The sequence below is a fragment of the Chiloscyllium plagiosum genome, unplaced genomic scaffold, assembly GCF_037043375.1.
Source record: "Chiloscyllium plagiosum isolate Xiang-an unplaced genomic scaffold, Cpla_swu_hap1 HiC_scaffold_31, whole genome shotgun sequence".
Classification (NCBI taxonomy): Eukaryota; Metazoa; Chordata; class Chondrichthyes; order Orectolobiformes; family Hemiscylliidae; genus Chiloscyllium; species Chiloscyllium plagiosum.
In genome coordinates, this window is record NW_028270169.1 from 47,021,274 (window position 1) to 47,042,347 (window position 21,074).

The 21,074-nt window shown below is 40.8% G+C and overlaps 1 protein-coding gene across 3 annotated transcripts in view; it reads left to right on the forward strand.

Moving 5' to 3' along the window:
* The first annotated feature begins 307 nt into the window (after positions 1-307).
* Positions 308-21,074, forward strand: part of lig3 (ligase III, DNA, ATP-dependent) — a 69,003-nt gene continuing 48,236 nt past the window's right edge. Inside the window, exons 1-6 of one of the 3 annotated variants that reach the window (XM_043718725.2) lie at positions 308-440; positions 8,792-9,360; positions 9,888-9,998; positions 11,637-11,831; positions 13,129-13,280; positions 15,448-15,614. In XM_043718725.2, coding sequence (XP_043574660.2) covers positions 8,805-9,360; positions 9,888-9,998; positions 11,637-11,831; positions 13,129-13,280; positions 15,448-15,614 — 1,181 coding nt within the window. In that variant the 5' untranslated portion in view covers positions 308-440; positions 8,792-8,804. Of the gene's footprint in view, positions 441-1,433; positions 1,877-7,834; positions 9,361-9,887; positions 9,999-11,636; positions 11,832-13,128; positions 13,281-15,447; positions 15,615-21,074 lie in introns of those variants that run through there. The other 2 variants (XM_087977492.1, XM_087977491.1) reach the window with 2 other exon arrangements.

Consider the following 21,074-nt stretch of genomic DNA (forward strand, 5'->3'; position numbering starts at 1 on the left):
CCACGCTCGGGGAGTGGGGCGGGGCAGGGCAGGCCACGCTCGGGGAGTGGGACGGGTCAGGGCAGGCCACGCTCGGGGAGTGGGGCGGGGCAGGGCAGGCCACGCTCGGGGAGTGGGGCGGGGCAGGGCAGGCCACGCTCGGGGAGTGGGGCGGGGCAGGGCAGGCCACGCTCGGGGAGTGGGGCGGGGCAGGGCAGGCCACGCTCGGGGAGTGGGGGCGGGCCAGGCCACGCTCGGGGAGTGGGGGCGGGCCAGGCCACGCTCGGGGAGTGAGCGAGTGAGTCTGACGTCGGTTTTGTGTCGGGGGACAGTTCCTCTGAGGGAGCCTTTAAACGGGCGCCACGTCACAGAGGCTGCGGCCGGGACAAAGCGCGAGGGCCGCCTCTTAAAGGGGAGGTGTCCGGGCGGTGCGGAGAGCGGGCCGCAGCTTCATGAACCAGGTCAGTCCGACAGGGACAGGGACAGCGGCGCGGGGGGGGTGTGAAAACATCCGGGCCCCGAGCCAGTACCGAGGACAGGAGCCTAGCCCAGCACTTGGCGGTGGACTGCCTTCGCCGTTGTCCCCGGTTACCGCTGGTTCCTCCGGGAGATTCACTACCAGCGGCCGGGGCTTGTGAGTCTGGGCCTTGAGGCCTCGGACCTCGATTTGGCGGCGGAGGAGGAGGAGACGAATTTTGTCGGCGGTCCATAGAGGCTGCAAAGGGCCGGTGATAGGCCCCGGCCCCGTGCTTAAACGGGACGGGCATCTCCTCTCTCCATGTAACCGTCAGGCCGCGGAGAAATGTTTAACACCCACCCTCCTGTAATTTACAAACACGAACAAATGTCTAACTCGTACAGATCCACTGCCAGGCCATGGCATCTCATCCAATCCTAAAACTGCACCCAGAGTACTTTATTGTTACTTTTGAGCTGATGGGCGTGTTTTTAAAGAGCCCTTTGGCAGTGTTTCTCCAAGTGAGGGACTGACAGCTCTACTGGGCTGGAAATCAAAAGTCTAAATCACCAAGTCTGGGATGTAAGCTGACCAGCATTTCTCTCCCAGGCACAAACCAATATAGTATGATGGTTTCTTAACATCATTAGTAGCTTACCTAACTTCGAACAGGCAGGGTCTCTTTAGAAAAATTAAAATCACTACAATTGAAAACTTTTGTGGTACAGTGGAAGTACCCATACTCGAAACTAGGAAACCTGGTTATGTCCCATCTGCTCTAGGAGAAAGTGAGGTCTGCAGATGCTGGAGATCAAAGTTGAAACTTTATTGCTGGAACAGCACAGCAGGTCAGGCAGCATCCAGGGAACAGGAGATTCGACGTTTCGGGCACAGGCCGAAGAAGAAGGGCCTGTGCCCGAAACGTCGAATCTCCTGTTCCCAGGATGCTGCCTGACCTGCTGTGCTGTTCCAGCAATAAAGTTTCAACTCCCATCTGCTCTACAAGTGTATAACACATCTGAACAGGTTAACTAGTACAAATCTAAACACAGAGGCTAGACCCCTATGCTCCTGCTGTGCCATTCAGTAGGATCCTAGCTAATCCTATATCTCAATACTATATTCCTGCCTTCTCCTCACGCCCAATGATGTCTGTAAAATCTTCAAATTTATCTAATTTCTTTCTTGAATATATTGAGTCATTTGGTCCCCACTGCTTTGTGTGATGGGAGCAGGATGCTAAACATCTTGGTTTGCTGTGTATGTGTGACAGTGCAACTACTGTGCATACTGGTCAGAAATGGGGCTCCTTTAAGATGCTGCTATGGAAAGAACAATTAAAGGTCATTTGCTTTCAAATAAACAGCCTGTGCATATTGGGAAAACGCTTTGAGGGGTCGCTTGTAACAATATCATGGATGGGATGGTAGCTGGATAAAGGTGACTATACATTTTTTTACTTGACCCCATTGAGCGACCCCAGTGACTCCAATATTGCTTGAAAAAAAGCAATAAAATGATCTTGTGTAAATCATGCTGTGGTAATGCTTGTATTCTGAATGTTACATATCATTCATTTCTAAGTGTTTGCAAAGAGCTGGGGGAGGAATTGAGACAAAGCTGGTCCTATCTTTTCTTTTGGAGCTTTCATAGATATGCACCAGAATATCAATGATATTTGAGGGAGCAATGGTAGTGGAGAAACATATCCAGTTTGATTGCAGCGTGCAGTTGGTTCTTCGTTTGGCCGGTTTAAGGTTCTGGTTTGCGATCAGTATTTTACTGATTTTTAAGTGGTTTGAATCACCCCCAGATCCCTGATTCTGACATGACTTATTTAGGGAATGTCAAATGAAGAAGGCAATAGACAGGTGTTTCAGGGCAAAAGATACTCTGCATTTACTTAAGTACAAAAAGGTAAGTGTAATTCAAGAAATAAAGGCAATAAAGCAGTGAAATAATACAATTATACAGAGGACAGTAATTAAATACACTATCAAATTAAACATGAGTTAAACACTATTAGAAGCTAGAAAGCAGTTGTAATCACAGAAGCTAATTAGACTTCCTAACCTTGGGGTTCCTGCACTGTCACTACCTGCCTCCCTCACCCTTCTAGCCAGGTTGAATACTTTGGGGTCTTGAGAGTTCAGCTAACCACTGAGGAAAATACATGTCTAAAGTGTGTCAGGTTGCTGAGGTTCGTGCTATCAGTTCTTTTGAGTCAGAACAGGTCTGTGTCTGGAAGCTCTTGTTTGGATAGCGCTTGGTGGACATTCTCCCCGCCCCATCCAATGTCCTCTGTTGTAATGATGCTCTTGGTTTGTCTTCCTGATTTAGCTTCTCTGTTCGGCCTCTGTGGTTCTTGCTTCTGAAGCTGCTTGTTGGGCCTGGAGCCTTTGGGGAAACTGTGTTTCTGCAGGAGATTGTTGTTGAAAAGGCTGTCCCTCTGGTGAGGTAGGACGTGTGTTGCCAGTGTGTTTCTGGTGTTCCTTTTGAGGTTAGTTGGCTTCCTCATTGTTAAGAGTACGTGCAAATGGATTCTGATGAAAGTTGAATGCCTGATATCTCTGTGAATGAATGTTGATTGAAGTTGACGTATCTGTAAAAGTTCCAAAATGTCTGCTGCTGTGTAGCCCAATGTGTAAAAGTTAGTTCCGGTCTAGAGTGTTAGGTCTGTGTGATTGTTCTCTTGGAGTGCAGGTGTATGTTAGAATTTCAGGTTGAACAATAGTCTCACACACAGCCAGAATGATTTCAGTCCAGATTTGTTGCAGCCTGAGGCCAGGCTTTTGTCTGGTATTTTAGATATTAGAAAAGTCCAGGATCCTGTCCAGTATTTTAGATAATGAGGATTTTAGACTCAATCCTACACTGGTTAGCTGCCATCTGTCCCTTCCTAGGCTTAATTCTAGGGCTTTAATTGCCCAATGAGATGGCGAAGGTCAAAGCATTCCAATTAGCTGTTGGTGGTGGCAAGAGCAGGTCTGGATGGGCAGATGCATCATCTAGGGAATAATATAACTCTGAGATTTGAGAGTTCTGCTATAAGATAGATCTTAAATTTGATAGCTGTAATTGTCTCAGCAACCAGTCTTCTCTTCTGGGGAGGGAATTGCAGATTTCTAATACTCATTTGTTTCTGGGTTTTTTAAAATAAGTGCTTTCTGATTTTCCTCAAGAAGGCCAACCCTGGTTTTGGAAATACATTCCTCTGAGCAAGGAAAGAATTTCCCTGTATTTATCCCGGTGAATTCTTTTAACATTGAAAATCTCTATGTAAGATAGGTTTAGGCAGCTTGCTGTATAAGCTAATACCTTAAATTAACCTGTCATAACTCTGCCTTTGAGGTATGTACCCAAGTCAAAGCCCTACAGTGTCTGCCCCATTATAAGTAAAGGCCAATATTTGTTAGTATTTTTAATGCTTTTTGTACCTATTCATTACTGTTAAGTAATTCATACACATTGGATTTCCAAACCTTTTTGTTTCTCCACATGTTTTACTGTTTTTAGGGAAAAAAAATTCTTTCTTGAGTCCAAAGTAGATGGCCTTGCATTTGTCTCTAATAGCCTTCATGTGCCATAGTTTAATCAACTTACCCAATGTATGTCCCTTTCTTAATGAATTGTGCATGTAAATCAAACAATTGGAAAACACGGGTGATTTACTGGTGGTGGTTAATGAATGAAAAGATACCATGGGCGATTTGGTGATGGGAAAACAATGTTCAGTTGTGTGCAAGGGCACTCTGGATACAAAAAAAAAGTTCTTTTGGAACTTCTTACACTACTTAATGTCCTTTCTAATTTGGTGTCACCTACAGATTGTATAATTAAATCACTATAAGATATGACGAATAGGTTCTGATCTCTGGGGAACATTTTCACATACTGCTAAAGGAGCTCTTCTTTCTTGTAAAATGGATCAATTACAATCTAAAAAATCCTGTTTTGAAAATTGTTTGAATATTATCAATTATTTAAACTAAAACAAAGTTGGCATGAGAAAGGGTTATCTGGTTCTACTTTCTTACATACAATGGCTGGAACTGTTATTGGATGTCACTCCAAAATCGACAGTTTCAGACCAGACCAAGTAAACAGCTCATAGAACAACCAAAAGGATTCTGCTAATTTCTGATCATGCTTCGTTCGCGTTATATCCACTTGAACGATGGAAAATCTTTAACAAATAACCCAAAAATCTGTCTTATAAAGAAGTATCACATATGGCCTGAAATAACTGTTTCAGTCTGTGGTGTTGTGAATGGTGCAATTGCTGCAGACTATCCTAAGCTAATATCTCTCTGCTTCTGTTTTGCTTTGCTTTCACTTTGCTGCAGCAGCGACAGTCCATGGAGTGAAGAAAAGCCCATCTTGTGCTCACCTCTAATCTGTTAAATGTTTCTGAGAAAGATGAAGATACTGAACACTTTCTTAAAGAATTCTGTTTTGTAAGATAGCCATTGTGTTGCAAATAACATGCTGTATTCCTTTTGCTACTGTGTAATTCTACATTTTGTAAATAAATATGAGCTTTAGCTTGAATCCTGTGGTTCTAACAGCATGGTGTTTTACAGATTGACATTTATTAAAGGTTCAATGTTAACCTTATGACATTACTTATCCCTTTCATGTCCTCGAAAAATGTAAGTTTTAGCAATAATTGGCCAGAAGCATGCAACCAATAGCAAAACACTTGACTTTACTGAATTTAGTTGGAGAAAGTTGTTTCTTGCCTTATTCTTGGTGGCAATTGAGGAGTGACGCGGAATTTGTACGTGGCCTTGGGATGACAAAGATAAGTGTTTTCGTTAGTTTTAAAAGCTGGCCACTTTCTTTGATACAACTTCATAAGGGGGTCTATGTACAAGGGAGATCTAGTTGACTCTCATTTGCTTGGGAAGAGCACACATTTTGGAAGATATAGTGCTTGCTGTGTTGTATGAATGGAATAGTGAAAGAGGACTGTCTCAAATCCAGTGCAACACAGAGTGAGAGGGTGTTGTCAGTGCAGTGAGGAAGATGGCAGTATAGGGAGTCGATGGGATTTGCAAAAGTACCTGTTTGGATGGTGTTGGCTTTTTATTTTTAGCTTGAATGTTGCCAATTTGTTTTCAGTAAGGATTGGGACAAGTTAACAATGATTGTTGGTGAGGCTTAAATGGAATTTAAGAGTTCTGTGCAGTTCAGGATTATTTTATAGAGTCATACAGAATGAAAGCAGACCCTTTGGTCTATCCAATCCATGCTGACTATATTCGCAAGCTAAACTGGTCCCGCCTGCCTGCGCTTGGCCCACATCTCTCCAAACATTTCTTATTCATATACTTATCTAAATGTCTTTTAAATGTTGTAGCTGTTCCCACATCCACCACTTCCTCTGAAGTTCATTCCACACACAATTCACTCTCTGCACAAAATAAAATTGCCCCATATCTGTTTTAAATCTTTCTCCTCTCACCTTAAAAAAAAAAAATATGCCTCCAGTCTTGAAGTCTGGACCGTCTGAAAAAGGCATCTGCCATTCACCTTTATCTATACCCCTCATGATTTTATAAGCACCTGTAAGGTCTCTGCTCAACCTGCTAAGCTCCAGTGGAAAATAGTCCCAGCCAATCCACTCTCTCCTTACAGCTTGAACCCTTCAGTCCCAAAAACATGCTGGTAAATTGCTTATGAATCCTCTCCAGTTTAATAATATCCTTCTTATAACAGAGTAACCAGAACTGGACACAGTACTCCAGAAGAGGCCTCACCAATGTCCTGTACAACCTCAACGTGACATCCCAACTCCCAGACTCAAAGGTCTGAGCAAAGATGCTAAACATCATCTTAACAACCCTATCTAGATGAGATGGATATTTCAGAATCACTTCCAACAACTTACCCACCACCAAAGTCAGACTCTTACAGGTGTATAGTTGCCAGGCTTCTCCTTGCATCCCTCCTTAAACAAAGGCACAACATTAGCTACTCTCCAGTCATCCAGCACCTCACCTGTAGTCATAGGTGATACAAATATTTCTGCAAAGGGCCCTATAATTTCCTCTTTAACTTGCTATTTGGCAGATACGTTTTGATAATTTAGCTGTAGAAAGGAGTGCTTGTACTGATTGAGGTTGCTAAATTAGACTAGATGGATGAGTAAGTGAACAGGCTATTTTAGCAACAAATGTACCTCCAGTAAGAGTAAAAAAATGAGAGAAAAGAAAATGAAAGATTGGCATTATTTAGCTAATGAGCAGGGCTGATTGCATATTAAGCCTCTTTGATACCTGTCAGTGGAAATAAATAAAAAGCATTTATATGGCATTTTCCTGATCACTAGATACCTTAAAGCACCTTGCAGCCAGAGAACTGCTTTTGGAAGTTGTAATTCAGAAAATGCAGCTAATTTGAGCACACAGACTTCTGCAAACAGTGACATAATAATGGCTAGATAATCTGTTTTAGTGATGTTGATTTGAGGGATAAATATTGGCCAGGGCATCAGATAATTTATTTGATCTTCGACAGAATGTTGTGGGATCTCTTGCATAAAGCTGAACAAATGAACTGGGAGGATGGGTGGCCTTGGGTTAATGTCTCATTTGTGAGATAGCAACGCTGACTGCAGTGCCTCTGAATTACTCAAGAGTTGTTGGCCTTGAAAGCTGTTCTCACGCCCTCAAATGGGACTTAAGTATGAGACCTTGAAACTTGGTCAGGAGTTCATCTCATTTAGCCACAATGACCCTCTGTATTGCGAAGTCCAAGGTTTGTTTCAGCTTTGTGGTGTGCACTAAAAATATAGAAAAATAGTTACTCAACAACATGGACTTAGGGAAACCAACTCAAGGTGTAAATCATAAGTAGCTTCAATGTGTGTTTCCTTGCCTTGTTAGTCCTCCCAAAATACATTATCTCGCACTTTTCAGCATTAAATTTCATCTGCCATTGTCCTGCCCACCTGACAAGCCTGTCTATTATCATCCTGTAGTTATTCCTGCTTGACATCTTCATGCGATCGTTGGTATTGGAAGGGAGGGCCTCAAGCCTGAGCATTTCTGAAAGTATTGCATTACTCATTTTCAGGTGTCATTGTATCATTAGTGGACTGCCCTGCTGATTATTCAGCACATTTTTGAGCAGTAGGATACTATTGTTGTGTACTAGGGATTTCCCTCAAGTGGGTATTATTTTGAATCAATCAGGAAGGGATCTGAAATGTGTTGTTTCGAAGGTACTAATATCTGCTGATTTGTTATCAGTCCTGTTTGAGCCTAAACATAAACCTGTGTTGAGAAGATGACTTTATTCTTTCTCATCTTTATCCAGTTGGTGTAAATTTCCAGCACTGGTCAATGGTTCTCCTTAAGCAAAGGAAGACTTCCTTTAGCTCATATGCAGGCTCCAACATATTTTGGATAACTGCAACAGAAAGGGGAAATAATTGTAGGTGGAGAGTTGGATTTGTGGTTAGAATAAGGTACTTGAATATATTTAAAGTGAAAGTTAACATGTTCATGAGCAGCACATCTTTGCCTAAGCTGCTCACAAAGTTTGGTATTTGGGGTTAGTGCCAATGTGGCTGAGTTTCAATTGATGTTGAAAGCCTCCATCAATTCTTGATTTTAAGCACCATCTGAGTAGGTATGGTGAGTATCTATGATGTGATACCTTGAATAGAAATAATGTTGGAAAAATGCCGCTATTTCCTTTGGTCAGAGGAAGTGTACTCCCAGTCAGTTGGGATGATTGATTAAGAAGGTTATTGTTCCACATCCATGTCCATACAGGACTGTCTAATTTGTTACTGAGGTGTAATTATTTTGTATTTGGTCCACTAACCAAGACAGTGTTTTATGGCTCTTTATTTCTTGATAAAACCTTATCATATAAATGAGGTGAGAAGGTTAGAATTGTTATTATGTACATTTAATTGTATCTTTGAAGTAGAGCACCGTAATGATTTGTGTCTGGTGTCACGCTGAAGTACAAACAGCCCCACTGTTTGAAAGATCAGAACATGCAGAAACTTGCAAAAAGCATAGTATCCTGCCCTGGATACTAAAATTCTGTTCTGATCTCTAACATTGGAGCAGATATTAATGGCACTGACTAATTTCAGGAATGTTGACGGTGTGAAATATTTTAACTTTTCATATTATAGCATAACATGCACAGCTTTCTGGCTGTGAGCAAATCTTGGGAGATGAGAGTTGTTTGTTTGTATTGTTGTGATTAGTGCAATGATCTGGGTAGAAATCAGTGTGTCTTCTGACTGATGTGTGAGTATTGCCAAATAAGATGTAAAATGATGAAATGGCTTCAAATATTCAACATACCTTTTCGTTTTTCTAATTACAGCTGAGAGCTCTCCATGTCCAGGTTGCTTTCCCACTTAACAAAAAAACTACTTAGACAAGAGAAGATTACTCCAGCACAGATTCAAACAGTCAAATTAGTGTTGAAAAGCCAGAGGAGTTATATTTTGATTCCTGAACTTGCTGTTCCATATTCTCAAGTCTGGCTTTTTCATTCCTTTTCTGTACATTTAGCAGTGAAGCAAAGCCAGAGACTGCGTGTTTTCAACCCAGTTGTTGCGACGTTCTGTTGGGTTCCTAGCTGCCGTTATTGTACATATAAAGCAGGGATGCCCGTGCAGCGATACTGTGTGGATTATGCCAAACGTGGCACAGCTGGCTGCAAGAAGTGTCGGGAGAAACTCCCAAAAGGACTAGTGCGGATTGGGAGGATAATGCCAAATCCCTTCTCTGAGGGAGCTGAGATGAAAGAATGGTACCACGTCAAATGTATGTTTGAAAAGCTGGAACGTGCTCGATTAAGTACGAAGAAAATTGATGACTTAACAGATCTGGAAGGCTATGAAGAACTTCAGGACGCAGAGAGGGATCTGATCAACCAGCACATTAAAGGTCAGCGTGTTGAATGTTGGAGAATGGCTTTTCATTTTGGATGCGGTCGGTGTCTGGGTGAGGTTGGGAAAGATCTATTTAATAATCCTGAGCACTTTGTATGGACCCTTCCAGGAAAGAATACTTGGTAAGAACAAGATGATTGTAATGCTTCCAGTAATCAAATAACCCAAGACCATTTGTTTTCTCTGACCACACATGAAGGATGTCCATTTGGATAAATTTCTGGACAATTCCCATGGAATTGCATTGCTAAGAGGGACAGCTTCTGCTGATGGATGAAAACAAGTGTAAGCTTTGCTGTACTCGGGGATGCCCGTGTAAATTTTGGTATTGGAATTCAGAAATGCACCCATCCAGTGCAATGCTCTGGTTGTTACTGAAACATACAAGGAATTGTTTTACATGGTGCCCCATCTTCCTTAGTTTCAAACATAAATGTCTGACGGTGCAAGGGGAAGGTTAGTGAGACAATGGTAAACATGTTGATGAGAAAAGTTGTAATGTAGTTTTAATTCTTTTCCTAGAACTTGCAATCAAGAATGGCTTGCTTTCTTCAAAAATCAAACCCTCCCCGAGTAAGCCAACCACAGTGACTCCAGTCACTCCATCACCACGCAAATTTTCTGGATTCTCAGGTAGGGGAACACTGTACATCATCAATAGTTTGTCTCTGATAGTATCTCAAATAGATTATGTGAGCTTGTTTTCCTGTATATAATGCATTGCAGCTTCAAATGATGCTTTTTATGGAGCAGAGTGAATACCAGATGCTGCAGTACTATTTAGGTTTGTGAGCTTTTTACTTGTAGTAGTAAGATATCTGGTAGAGAAGAACTTCGGTTCTTTACAGTGCATTTTGTATCTTTTTTTTAACTTTGTAACATATTTTGGTCTGTTCATGTGGTAAGCTATATGTAAGTAGTAACCGTTACTGCTGAACTCTTGTTTATTTTCACCTATCATTGATACATGCACTTTCTAGCAGGAGACACTGTTCATGAGTTGCAACACATTTCTCTAACGGGCACCTTCACACTACAGAGTGTTGGAAACATGTTGGCTATGAAGACATAAGTAACAGAATCGACTCCACCATGCAATAAGATCAGTACCTCAACTTTACCTTCAGCATACATGCCCTCAATTATCTCAGTACCCAAAATCTGTCTACTAACAGCTGAGCATCCACACCTGCCTGGGTTTGAGAATTCCAAGTATTCAGAACCCTTTTTAAATGAAGAAATTTCTCTTCACCTCATCCTAAAGTCCATATTTTGAGACCTTGTCCCCTCCTCTTAATCGTCAATATAGATTGGAAATAGCTCGAGCCCAAGCACTGATTACTACTAGCTACATGCTGCCAAATTAAAAATCCCTGTTTTTTTCCCCCCTATTCTCAGTTTCCTATACATAAATTAATTCTCAATCTGTTAATATATTGACCTCCATCCCTTGAGCTCCAAGTCTGCCTAATATGTCATCTTTACTGAATGATTTTTGAAAATTCAAGTACAATACATCTATTGATTTTCTCCTTAACTATCTGCTCAAAAAGTAACTCTCTAACAGATTTGTCAAGCCTTGTTTCCCTTTCACAAACCTGTTTTTTTTTCTCTCATTGATTTTCAAAATGCCCTGTTCCCACATCCCCAATAAAAGATTCCAGCATTTTCCTTACTACTGATAATTTTCTTGTTTCTTCTTCCTGTCCCTCTTTGTGAATAGTGGGGTCAAGTTTGCTGCCATCCAATTCATGGGTAATCTGGGGAACAAAACACTTAAACCAATGCATCTGCTGTTTTTTAAAACTGGCCATCAGGTCCAGAAGATTGGTAACTTTTAATCCCATTAATTTCACTGGTATTATTTCTTCATGTTTCCCATTCTTGTTACACCCTCAATTCACTATTATTTCTGAACTCAAGCCTCCACTAGATACAAAGACACTGATGGAGCTCGGTTAACTGTGCTGTTAAAAGTGTCTGTGAGAGAGCTATATGAAAACATTCTTGTTTGAGATTTAGTAGAGAAATGCTGATTGAAATATATTTAAGTGCAATGTTTTCAACAAAAATAGATTCATCACAGTCAGTCAGCACCACAGGAGGGTTTTAGTAGATGAATTTTTTGGGTGGGAACTAGCTCAATGTAAGGTCACTCCCAAAATGTAAACTTGCTCATGCAGGCTCACTGACCGGCAATGCGTTTACAGTAACACATATTTCCTTCTGTACTGTTTTCACATTTTTAAAAACAAACTCTCCTGTATGTAGCTAAAGTGGAATCTCCTGAAGAAGAGCCTTCGACCTCCACAAGTGCTCTGTCAGCTGGTGCATTTGACCCGAATCACAAAGATTGCTCTCTGCGGGAATTTCGAAAACTTTGTGCAATGATCGCAGATAAACCAAGCTATAATACTAAAACACAGATTATCCAGGATTTCCTCAGGAAGGGGACTGGTGGAGATGGTGAGCCTAATCTTTTTATTATTGCACAAGCTTTATGAAAGGGTACTGTTTAATTTTACATCTGTGATTTAGAATCTTTTCCTTTCAAAGTAGCATTCTAAGAAAGTCTCCCAGAACCTGCAGTCTACCAGTTGCTAATCACTCTGTTTTCATTTTTTTTAATTGTCTTGTGATGCTCATGGTAATTGTGTTGTTCTTGTGTATTGGAAAGCATCCTTGCCAAAAATGAGGCAGACCGACTGGAGAGTGCTGGATACCAAATTCTAATGTACTCTCAACCTTTATCATTGAGAGCAGAGACTGTAGTTTCATTGTCGTGATTGGGAAGCCAGACCAGATTCCTCCTGTTCTGATGTTGGGAGTTTGTTTTGGGGCGCAGTTTTGCAATTTCACCTGTTTCCCAGTACCTTGACAAAATTTGGTCACGTAAGCAAGCCTGAAGAATTGTATCTCCTGTCATTGGGGAGCTTAAGTTTGGAATTAAACACTGATGGACTCAGTGGTTGACACTGCTGCCTCACAGCGCCAGGGATCCAAGGTCGATTCCAGCCTCATATGACTGTGTGGAGTTGGCATGTTCTCCCCGTGTCTGCATGGGTTTCCTCGGGATGCTCCAATTTCCTCCCACAGTCCAAAGGCGTGCAGGTTAGTTGGATTAGCCAGGCTAAACTTGCCCATTGTGACCAGGGATGTGCAGGCTAGGTGGGTTAGTCAAGGGAAATGCAGAGTTACAGGGAGAGGGTAGGGGTGTGGGTCTGGGTGGGATACTTTTCGGAGGGTGATGTGAACTCAATGGGCCAAATGGCCTGTTTCCATACTGTGGGGATTCTGATTTGTTTTCCCAATACAACCGCCACACAGCAGCAGGAACCTTTTGTATATGCTTCAGCATAAACCTTTTCAATAAAATCTCTTGTCCCAATTCTAATATACCATTTTACACAAAGATTTGTTGTGTAATTGACCAGTGTTCACTCAGTAAGTACCTAAAATAAATAGCAATTTAGTTTGAAGGATGGTGTAATGGTATTTCCTGGTGATTAGAGTTTACACCCTGTCAGTAATGTGATAAAATGAATATAAAAGCAAAATATTATGGATGCTGGAAATCTGAAACAAATACAGAGAATGCTGGAGAAACTCAGCAGGTCTGGCAGCACCTGAGGAGAGAGAAACAGAATTAACATTTCAAGTCGAGTCCAGTATGACTTGTTCAGAATTCAGAATGTGATCAAACTGCATAGCCACAATTGAGGGTAAGCTATGTAATGATGTCTGTTGAATTGCTTCTTTCCAGGAAAATTCCATGGAGATGTATACTTAACCATAAAACTACTATTGCCTGGTGTGATAAAAACCGTTTACAACCTAAATGACAAACAGATTGTCAAACTGTTCAGCCGGATATTTAACTGCAGTCTGGAAGATATGGTGCGAGACTTGGAGCAGGTTTGTTGCTGTGTTTGATTCAAAGACATTGGTAATGTATAAAAACAGAAACTATGGCAAATGTACAACAGGTCACCTTGCCTGTATAAAGTCTGGTTATGTTCTGGGTGTGTAAAGAGTTGTGCTCTAGCAGATCTGAAACTAGAAATAAATATGAATGAATTTCTGTGGGTCCCCCAAATGTGGGTCAAAGTCGATAGTTCTGTAGATTTGGTTGATTTTAAAAATTTAAGTGCTATTGTAACCATTCATAATGTGATCCCTCGTGACATTTGCACGAAATTATACAAAGGGTTTTTAGAGTGCAGACTGTTTAGGCAAGACCTAGGCTATTCTACATCATTCCTCCCCCTTGACTTTCTCACCACCATGTTTTTCTGAAGAGTCTGGGATAAGGTTCTGTTGCCACCAGTGGATGTTTTGCCAAACAATTTGTTCACAAACCTTGGCAGATGTCAGGGATTTTATGTGGAGAACATTGCAGTACTCTTCTGTCCTTGGCTGAGTAATTGCTCCATGAGGAATTGGCTGTGGTGACTGAGGGGAGCTGGGAAATTGGCTGATTGTCACTTCCAGAATCTCCGAGAATGCTGCTGTTCTGTTGTTGCTTCCCAGGTTGAAAATTGATCTTGAACCTGTTGATTTTGAAACTTTTCTCACTGGATGAGGAACACTGAAGCAAATTAAAAATCTTTCAATAAGTATGTTCAATTAAGGTCGAGAAAGTCAAGTTTATTGAGCTTTTTGTCCTCTCTTGGATGTTTACAGGCAGAAATTTAGAGCATTCGTAACATTTTGCAACAATGGTATGCTTTTGCTGTGTGCTTTTACATTGACAGCTGGGCTGACACTGCACACACTTATTTCATTTACAGAATTGATTGCCAGACTTGCGCCCAACTGAGAAAAGAATTTCAATTTGTGCCACAGTAGTTCTGGGAATCTTTGATTGAAAGGAGCAACTTGGGGTGGGGATAAAGCTGAGTGCGTGGGAAGTATTCTAAACAATTTCCAACATCCCTTTGTAGGTTTGACCATAAACTAGCCTTTGCAGAAATAAATTTCAGGTTGTACCATTTGTTCTAGAATGATATAATTGTACACAATTGCACATTTGTTTGCATCTGAAAGATACGTTCTTGCCTTTTGCAAGAGAATTTGTACAAATGGCAATATGAGATGAGCAGTAGTATGTCCTGTAATACACATTTATTGTAAATATACCTTTTTAGTTTATTTTAACAATCTGTTTTTGTTGGCCTTTAAACAAATATGTGCACATCTTTTTAAAGAAAAATTGAAAATGTTCTGATCCAGTCCTGTCAGTGATTGCTGAGCTCAGTTCTCACTATCTGTGTTCTGATATGACAGGGAATGAGTTACTTGCATTTGTGGATGTATAATTATTAAGATTTCATTGTATATCAATTTCAGAAACTGGTTTTCATTTCAAGAGGTTGCTCAAGAAAATGGAGATTTCTTCCTTTTATTGTATTCTCCCTCCAGGTGGCGCACCACCCCCAGTTTAGACTGCAGATGGCACTGAGGGAATGCTGTTAGTGGTCACACTAGCCTACCCCAAAAATTCCAACTTCTTTCCCATCTTTCTATACCTTCCCCTTGCTTCTGCGAACAACCCATGCAGCTTCTGGGATTTGTTTTTCTAATATTTAAAAATTTGTGTTTAAAAACAATGGGAACTACCTTTTTAGATGTTTGTCATAGGTCAGTTGTGGTACACACATCTAAATCAAAATGTGACTCGCATCCCACTTCAGTACAAAATCTAAGTTGGCATTCCAGTGCAACACTGAGGGAGTGCTTCAATGTCAGTAGTGACTCTCTTTGGATGAGATGTTAAGCTGTTTGCCGCCTCAGGTAAACATAGAAGATCCAAAGATGACATATCAAAGAAGATAAAGTGAGTTGCTTTAGGTGTCATGGCTTATTTTTATTTTCCCTTGCCCAACTCAACTAAGACAGCTTAGTTAGTCATTATTATGTTATTGATTGCAGGGCTTTGCTGAGGATAAATTGACTGCTGCATTTCCTACATTACAACCGTGATTATATTTAAACACTAATTTAAAGGTCAACACATATTTAGAATGCCTTAAGATCATAAGAGACACCAAATACATTTCTTTTTTTCTTGCTTTAACTCTAGGGGGATGTCTCGGAGACTGTACGCATCTTTTTTGAAGAGAGTCAGACTTTCCCGCCAGCCCATAAAAGTGTTATGACAATTCAGGAGGTCGAGTCAGCTCTCACCCAACTATCCAAACTGACTAGGGAAGAAGACCAACAAAAGGAGCTCCAGAATATTGCTGCAAAGTAAGTCTTGGATTTTAGAGATGTCTAGTGCCATGGTGAGTGGATGGTCCATCTTGACCTCCTCCTGAGGTCCCCAATTCAGCTGATAAGTATTCCATATGATATTAAGAAATAGTTGAGCATACTGGATGTAGTAAATGTCATGACTTCTAACTAAATCCCTGGTGTAATGGTGAAGACTTGTACTCCTGTATTGGGTGAACTTCCAATTAGGCTATTCTTATACAGCTGTAATAGTAGCACATACAAACGGAAATTTGCCCAGGTTTACAACAAATGTTTTAATCAACCTGTTTAGGCATGTTATTAATACACAGGTAGAAGGACAGGTAGAACTTAACTAATTTCCAGAGATTGGGACAATACTGCTGAACTACAAGAGCCTTCCTTTCCAAGACCTGTTTCAAAAGGTAGGACAAATCCTAAACAATCAATTACCAGCCTATCAGTCCATTCTCAGTCCTCACCAAAGCGACAGTAAATATTGTCAACAGTGCTATGCAGTGTGGCGCTAAGTTACTCATGAGATGAGACCAGTGACACTTGACATCAAGATAGCTTTGATCATGTGTCACATCCAGTAAGTTCTTGTAAAATTGATGGGAATTGAGTAAGTCTCCTCATTGACCGGAGTCAAACTTAGTACAATAGAGGATAGATGTGGTTGTTGGAAGCCCCAGTCTCCCCCATCATAGTGTTCCAGGCCCAACCGTCTTCATTGCTAATCCTCCCTCCATCAGAAAGTCAGAATTGGAGATTTTCAGCGATGGTTGGACAATGTTTAGGACCATTCACAATTCTTGTTGGTTAAACTTTAAACAGGGGACTGTTCAGGACCTGACTAATGTTCAGGCTAGGGCTGATTAAGGGTAAGTAATATTTGCATTGCCAATCTTCATAAGAGAAAGTGTAACCAATGGTGGTTGGAAACTAATCATTTTGTGGAAGCATCTTACTATGTAAATTGACCCCTTTTGGGCTGATACCTACATTCCGTCTAAACATTATCTAGTTTGCACACTTTGTGATTAGGTTTTTTTTTGCATGTAACCCTGGAAAATCTGTGTTACAGTGAGATATAGAAATGAAGGTGAAGAGGTTGGATGATCTGCTCCAACTCTCCTTTATGCCTGTGTTTGATAGTCACTGTAGGACATATTTCATGGGAAGGTGCTTTAAATCTTAGTATCTTAGAAATAGAATTTGAATAGATAGAAATATCCTTGTCTTACATATTTCAGATTTTGTATTTCAGGTTACTTTCTTAGACATGTTCTTGGCTGTTCACACCCTGGATAGCAGACTCTCTGTGCTTGTACCTTAGTAACTTTTGCTATAGTGCTCTGATTAAATAGACATCTTTCATCAAGTTCTTGTTTAACTGCTGATTCTGGCCAGTATCTTTGCAGAATCTTGTCTGGCCTTTTCAAAAAAAAAAGATAACTACATTGGGCTTTATTTCAGATTATTATCAAATAAATTTATTGAACAAACAGTAAAATAACATTTATAGTATATAAGTATATTACTCTACTTCTCAAATAATAGATGTTCAACCCTTATGCCAATCTATTTCATAGCATTTTTAAAATAGAATTATTTTACTCTTGCAGCTAAATTACCTGATCTATTTTTTAAAGGATTCATTGATTGATTTATTGTCATGTGTCCCAAAGTACAGTGAAAAGGTTTGTTTATGAGCAGTACTGGTAGATCACAGTAAGCAGGGATGTTCAGATCAAAGGTTGTAAAAACAACTTTGAGGCATATAGCTTACTTTGTACAGGGCGTGCACTAGGCAGGATCAATGTTAGCAAGATCAGTATTATTTGAGGCTTGAGAGTCCATTCATCAGTCTAATAACGGCTGGGAAGAAGCTGTTCCAGAATCTGTCAGTGCATGTGTTCAAGTGCCTGACAGAACAGGTTGTAGGAGATCATTACCAGGGTTCATCTTTGATTATGCTAGCAGCCTTTCTGCGGCAATGAGCCATGTAAATGGAGTCCAGTGATAGAAGGTTTCCCTATGTGATGGTCTGGGCTGTGCTCACAATCTTCTGTAGTTTCTTACGGTCCTGGGCAGAGCAGTTGCCATACCAGGCCGTTATTCACCCGGTCAGTAAGTTTTCAATGGTGCATCTGTAGAAGTTGGTTAAGGTTCTGATGGACATGTCAAATTTCCTGCGCCGCCTGAAGAAGGGATGTGTTGTTGTGCCTCTTGACTGTCGCATCTACATGGGAAGTCTAGGACAGGTTATCGGGTATCGTCACTCCGAGGAGCTTGAGCTCTTCCCTCTCAACCTCAGTTCTGTTGATGTAAATTGGGGCATGTTCTCCTCCTTTCTTTCTGAAGTCCATGATCAGTTCTTTAGTTTTGCCAATGTTGAGAGAGAGAGAGAGAGAGGGTGTTCTCATTGAAACATGTCACCAAGACTTCTATCACCCTTCTGTATTTTGACTCTTCATTCTTAGATGTCCGTCCTCCTATGGTGGTGGCATCAGCCAACTTGTAGATGTTCATTCAGAATTTGACAATAGTTGTGGGTGTGCAGGGAATACAGTAGGGGGCTGAGGACACATCCTTGGGTGACTCCAGTGTTGAGTATTATTGTAGAGGAGATGCAGTTGTCTATCTTCATTGATTGCAGTCTGTGGGTCAGAAAGCTGAGGATCCAGATGCAGAGGGCGGAGCCAAGACCAAGGACTTCTAGTTTTGAGATCACTCTGGAGGGGACAGTGGTGTTGAAGGCAGAGCTGTAGTCAGTGAGCAGGAGTCTGACAAGTGTCCTTGCACAGATGTTCCAGGGATGAGTGCAGGGCTAGGGTGTCTGCTGTGAACCTGTTACATTGGTAGGCAATTTGTAGGCTATTGAAGTTAATTGTAATGAACAGTGTAGCCTAATTAGCTACCACTGAAACTGTCAATGAGGCTGTTCAGGTTTCATGTCATTGCCCTTGCATGAACTTTCCCTTTCTATTTTTATTTGTTCAGCCACTTGAAGGAGCCATAATCACATTTCTTGAGTTGCTTTTTTTGTGTAGGTGGGAAAGTGGAGGTTGTCGATTTCTTTTTCTACTCAGTGGTATTGCGAAGTTGGATAAAATAACTGGATTGGGAGGCAGGATGTTAGACTTTGGTTTTTGTAAAATGCTAGGGAGAAAAGCACTGTTTGGTCCCTTTAAAAGGTTGTGCTTTCTCGGTGTATAGAGGTTTAAAATGGGTGTCTGTGAAAAGCAGCGTGGAGGTTTGCAAGTGCACAGAGAGCACTCGAATTGGAAATATTTGTATCGAAAAGCCGTACAGTTAGCATACCAAGATAATAGGCTTTTGAATTTTGCCATTCAATTTGAACCAGCCCCTTAGATACCAAAAATCTACCAAATTTAAATTTGATGGTTTTGACAACCTAAGACCAATCCAATTGTAAAACTATTGATATGTCATCAAGGGTATAAAAGAGGGGAGCAATTGGAAAATCACCATAGTGAACTGCCATCAGTGAGAGATAACAGCTCTCTGAGAAAGTACCATCTGTTTACAACGGGACCAATGATGGAAAGAAGAAGAAAAGACAGAAGAAACGATGAAGAAGGCATTCCTGACAGAAGGATCAGATGGAGAATGCACGGAACATTCCGGAAGACGTAACCTGGCTGTAATTTGAGTGACTAAATTCTGTTTGTTGTTTTAACATAAGTGGGATTTTTATTTATTGGAGTATATACCATTAGAATCTTGCTCTATTTGAGAATAGTTAGTAGTTAGAAAGAAATGATTCTATTTGTTAATAATTTAGTTTAATTTGTTGACTGTTAGAATTAAATAGATAAATTATCACTTGTTGATTTTAAAGTGAGTGTCAGGGATTTATTTTATTTAACAATTAGAAGCTGCTGAAAGGCAGGTTCCATCACTTTTCACACTCCTTGTAACAGATTATAAAATGAGGTGCTCCTATTTGGGTGTGTCAGGTTTATTCCTGGGGGGGGAGTGGTTCAACCTCCACTTCTTGACAGTAGCTTCTTGAATAATTTCCCCCACCGGTCCATAGACGTTTCAATTGTAATAACTCCCTTGTGATTGTCAATTTCTTCCACCTCCATATCAAATTATATTGTTTAAAAATTCTTTGTTCTCTCCTGGCTTAAAATAAATTCAATCATGCTGCAGTTATTATCTTCAAGAGATTTGTTTAGTGCTGAACTGCTAACTGTTCCTATAATGATTGACTTTTGTTAAATAATCACTGTTCAGTATGTACGGAGAGTAGATATTTTGCTCTGAAATTGTGACATGGGTCTCCCTAAAGTGATGTTGCATGACTTTCTGATTGAGGCTGGAAAAGTGCACCCTTGCTCTAATCCAATGACTCCATGGGTCACAATATTAAAAAAAAAAACTTTTTCCAGTTATCAAGACTGCCAAAAAACCTTATAAAGTTACATGGCATTGTGGCTCCGTGGTTAGCACTGTTGTGTCATAGCACCAGGATCCTGGGTTCGATTCCAGCCTTGGAACTGTCTGTGTGGAGTTTGCACATTCTCCCCATGTCTGTGGAAGTTTCCTCTGCATGCTCCGTTTTCCTCTCTCAATCCAAAGATGTGTAGCTTAGGTGAATTGGCCATGCTAAGTTGCCCATAGTGTTCAGGGATGTGTAAGTTAGGTGCATTAGTCAGGGGTAAATGTAAAGTAATAGGGTAGGGGAATGGGTCTGGATGGGTTACTTTTCGAAGGGTCAGGGCTTTAAATGAGTGGGGGTATGCGTTCAGATTAGTGAGGGAACTTTTAAAAAACTGAATGATTTTCTTTAGATAAAAGTACAGTTAATAGACCAGTGTAGTAATAAGCAGAGTTTGACAGGGCAAAATAAAGAGTTGAAGATCTGTGATCTGGTCAAACTGGGTGCCGAATTAAAATTAAAGACACTTAATTTGCAAGCATAAAGTTTTTGTAATGAGATAGACAAATTAATGGATAAAGAAGTGATAAATGTGTTCTGTCTAATTGCCATTACAGAGATGTGATTTATGGTGACTAAATATTTCTGAGTACTTGGTGCCAAGGCAGGTATAGAGAAACCTTGATGAAACATAACATGAGGACAATAATGAGGAAGAATCTTGACTTAATGATCAGGAAATAGAATCCCCAATGGGTGGAGGTGAGAAACACCGGCTGTACCTCCCTAATCCAGCATACGATGGTATGGTAGCCTCTGTGGTCTGGCACCTGCAGTATTTTCAGCATTTTACTGTGCAGCAAGGAACATTTCCAGGTATTCAACCAATGTAAAAGCAGTTTAAAGTGCAGCAAGCAGAGTTCCTACCATTTAAATACTGTCAAGTGAGGTGGGAGCAGAGGAACTGAATTGTATTAAAAATACCCACACTGATTTTGACACACAGTCTCCTGTGGTCTGGCAGATGATGGGACCAGGCCTTTGCTGGACCAAAGGCTGCA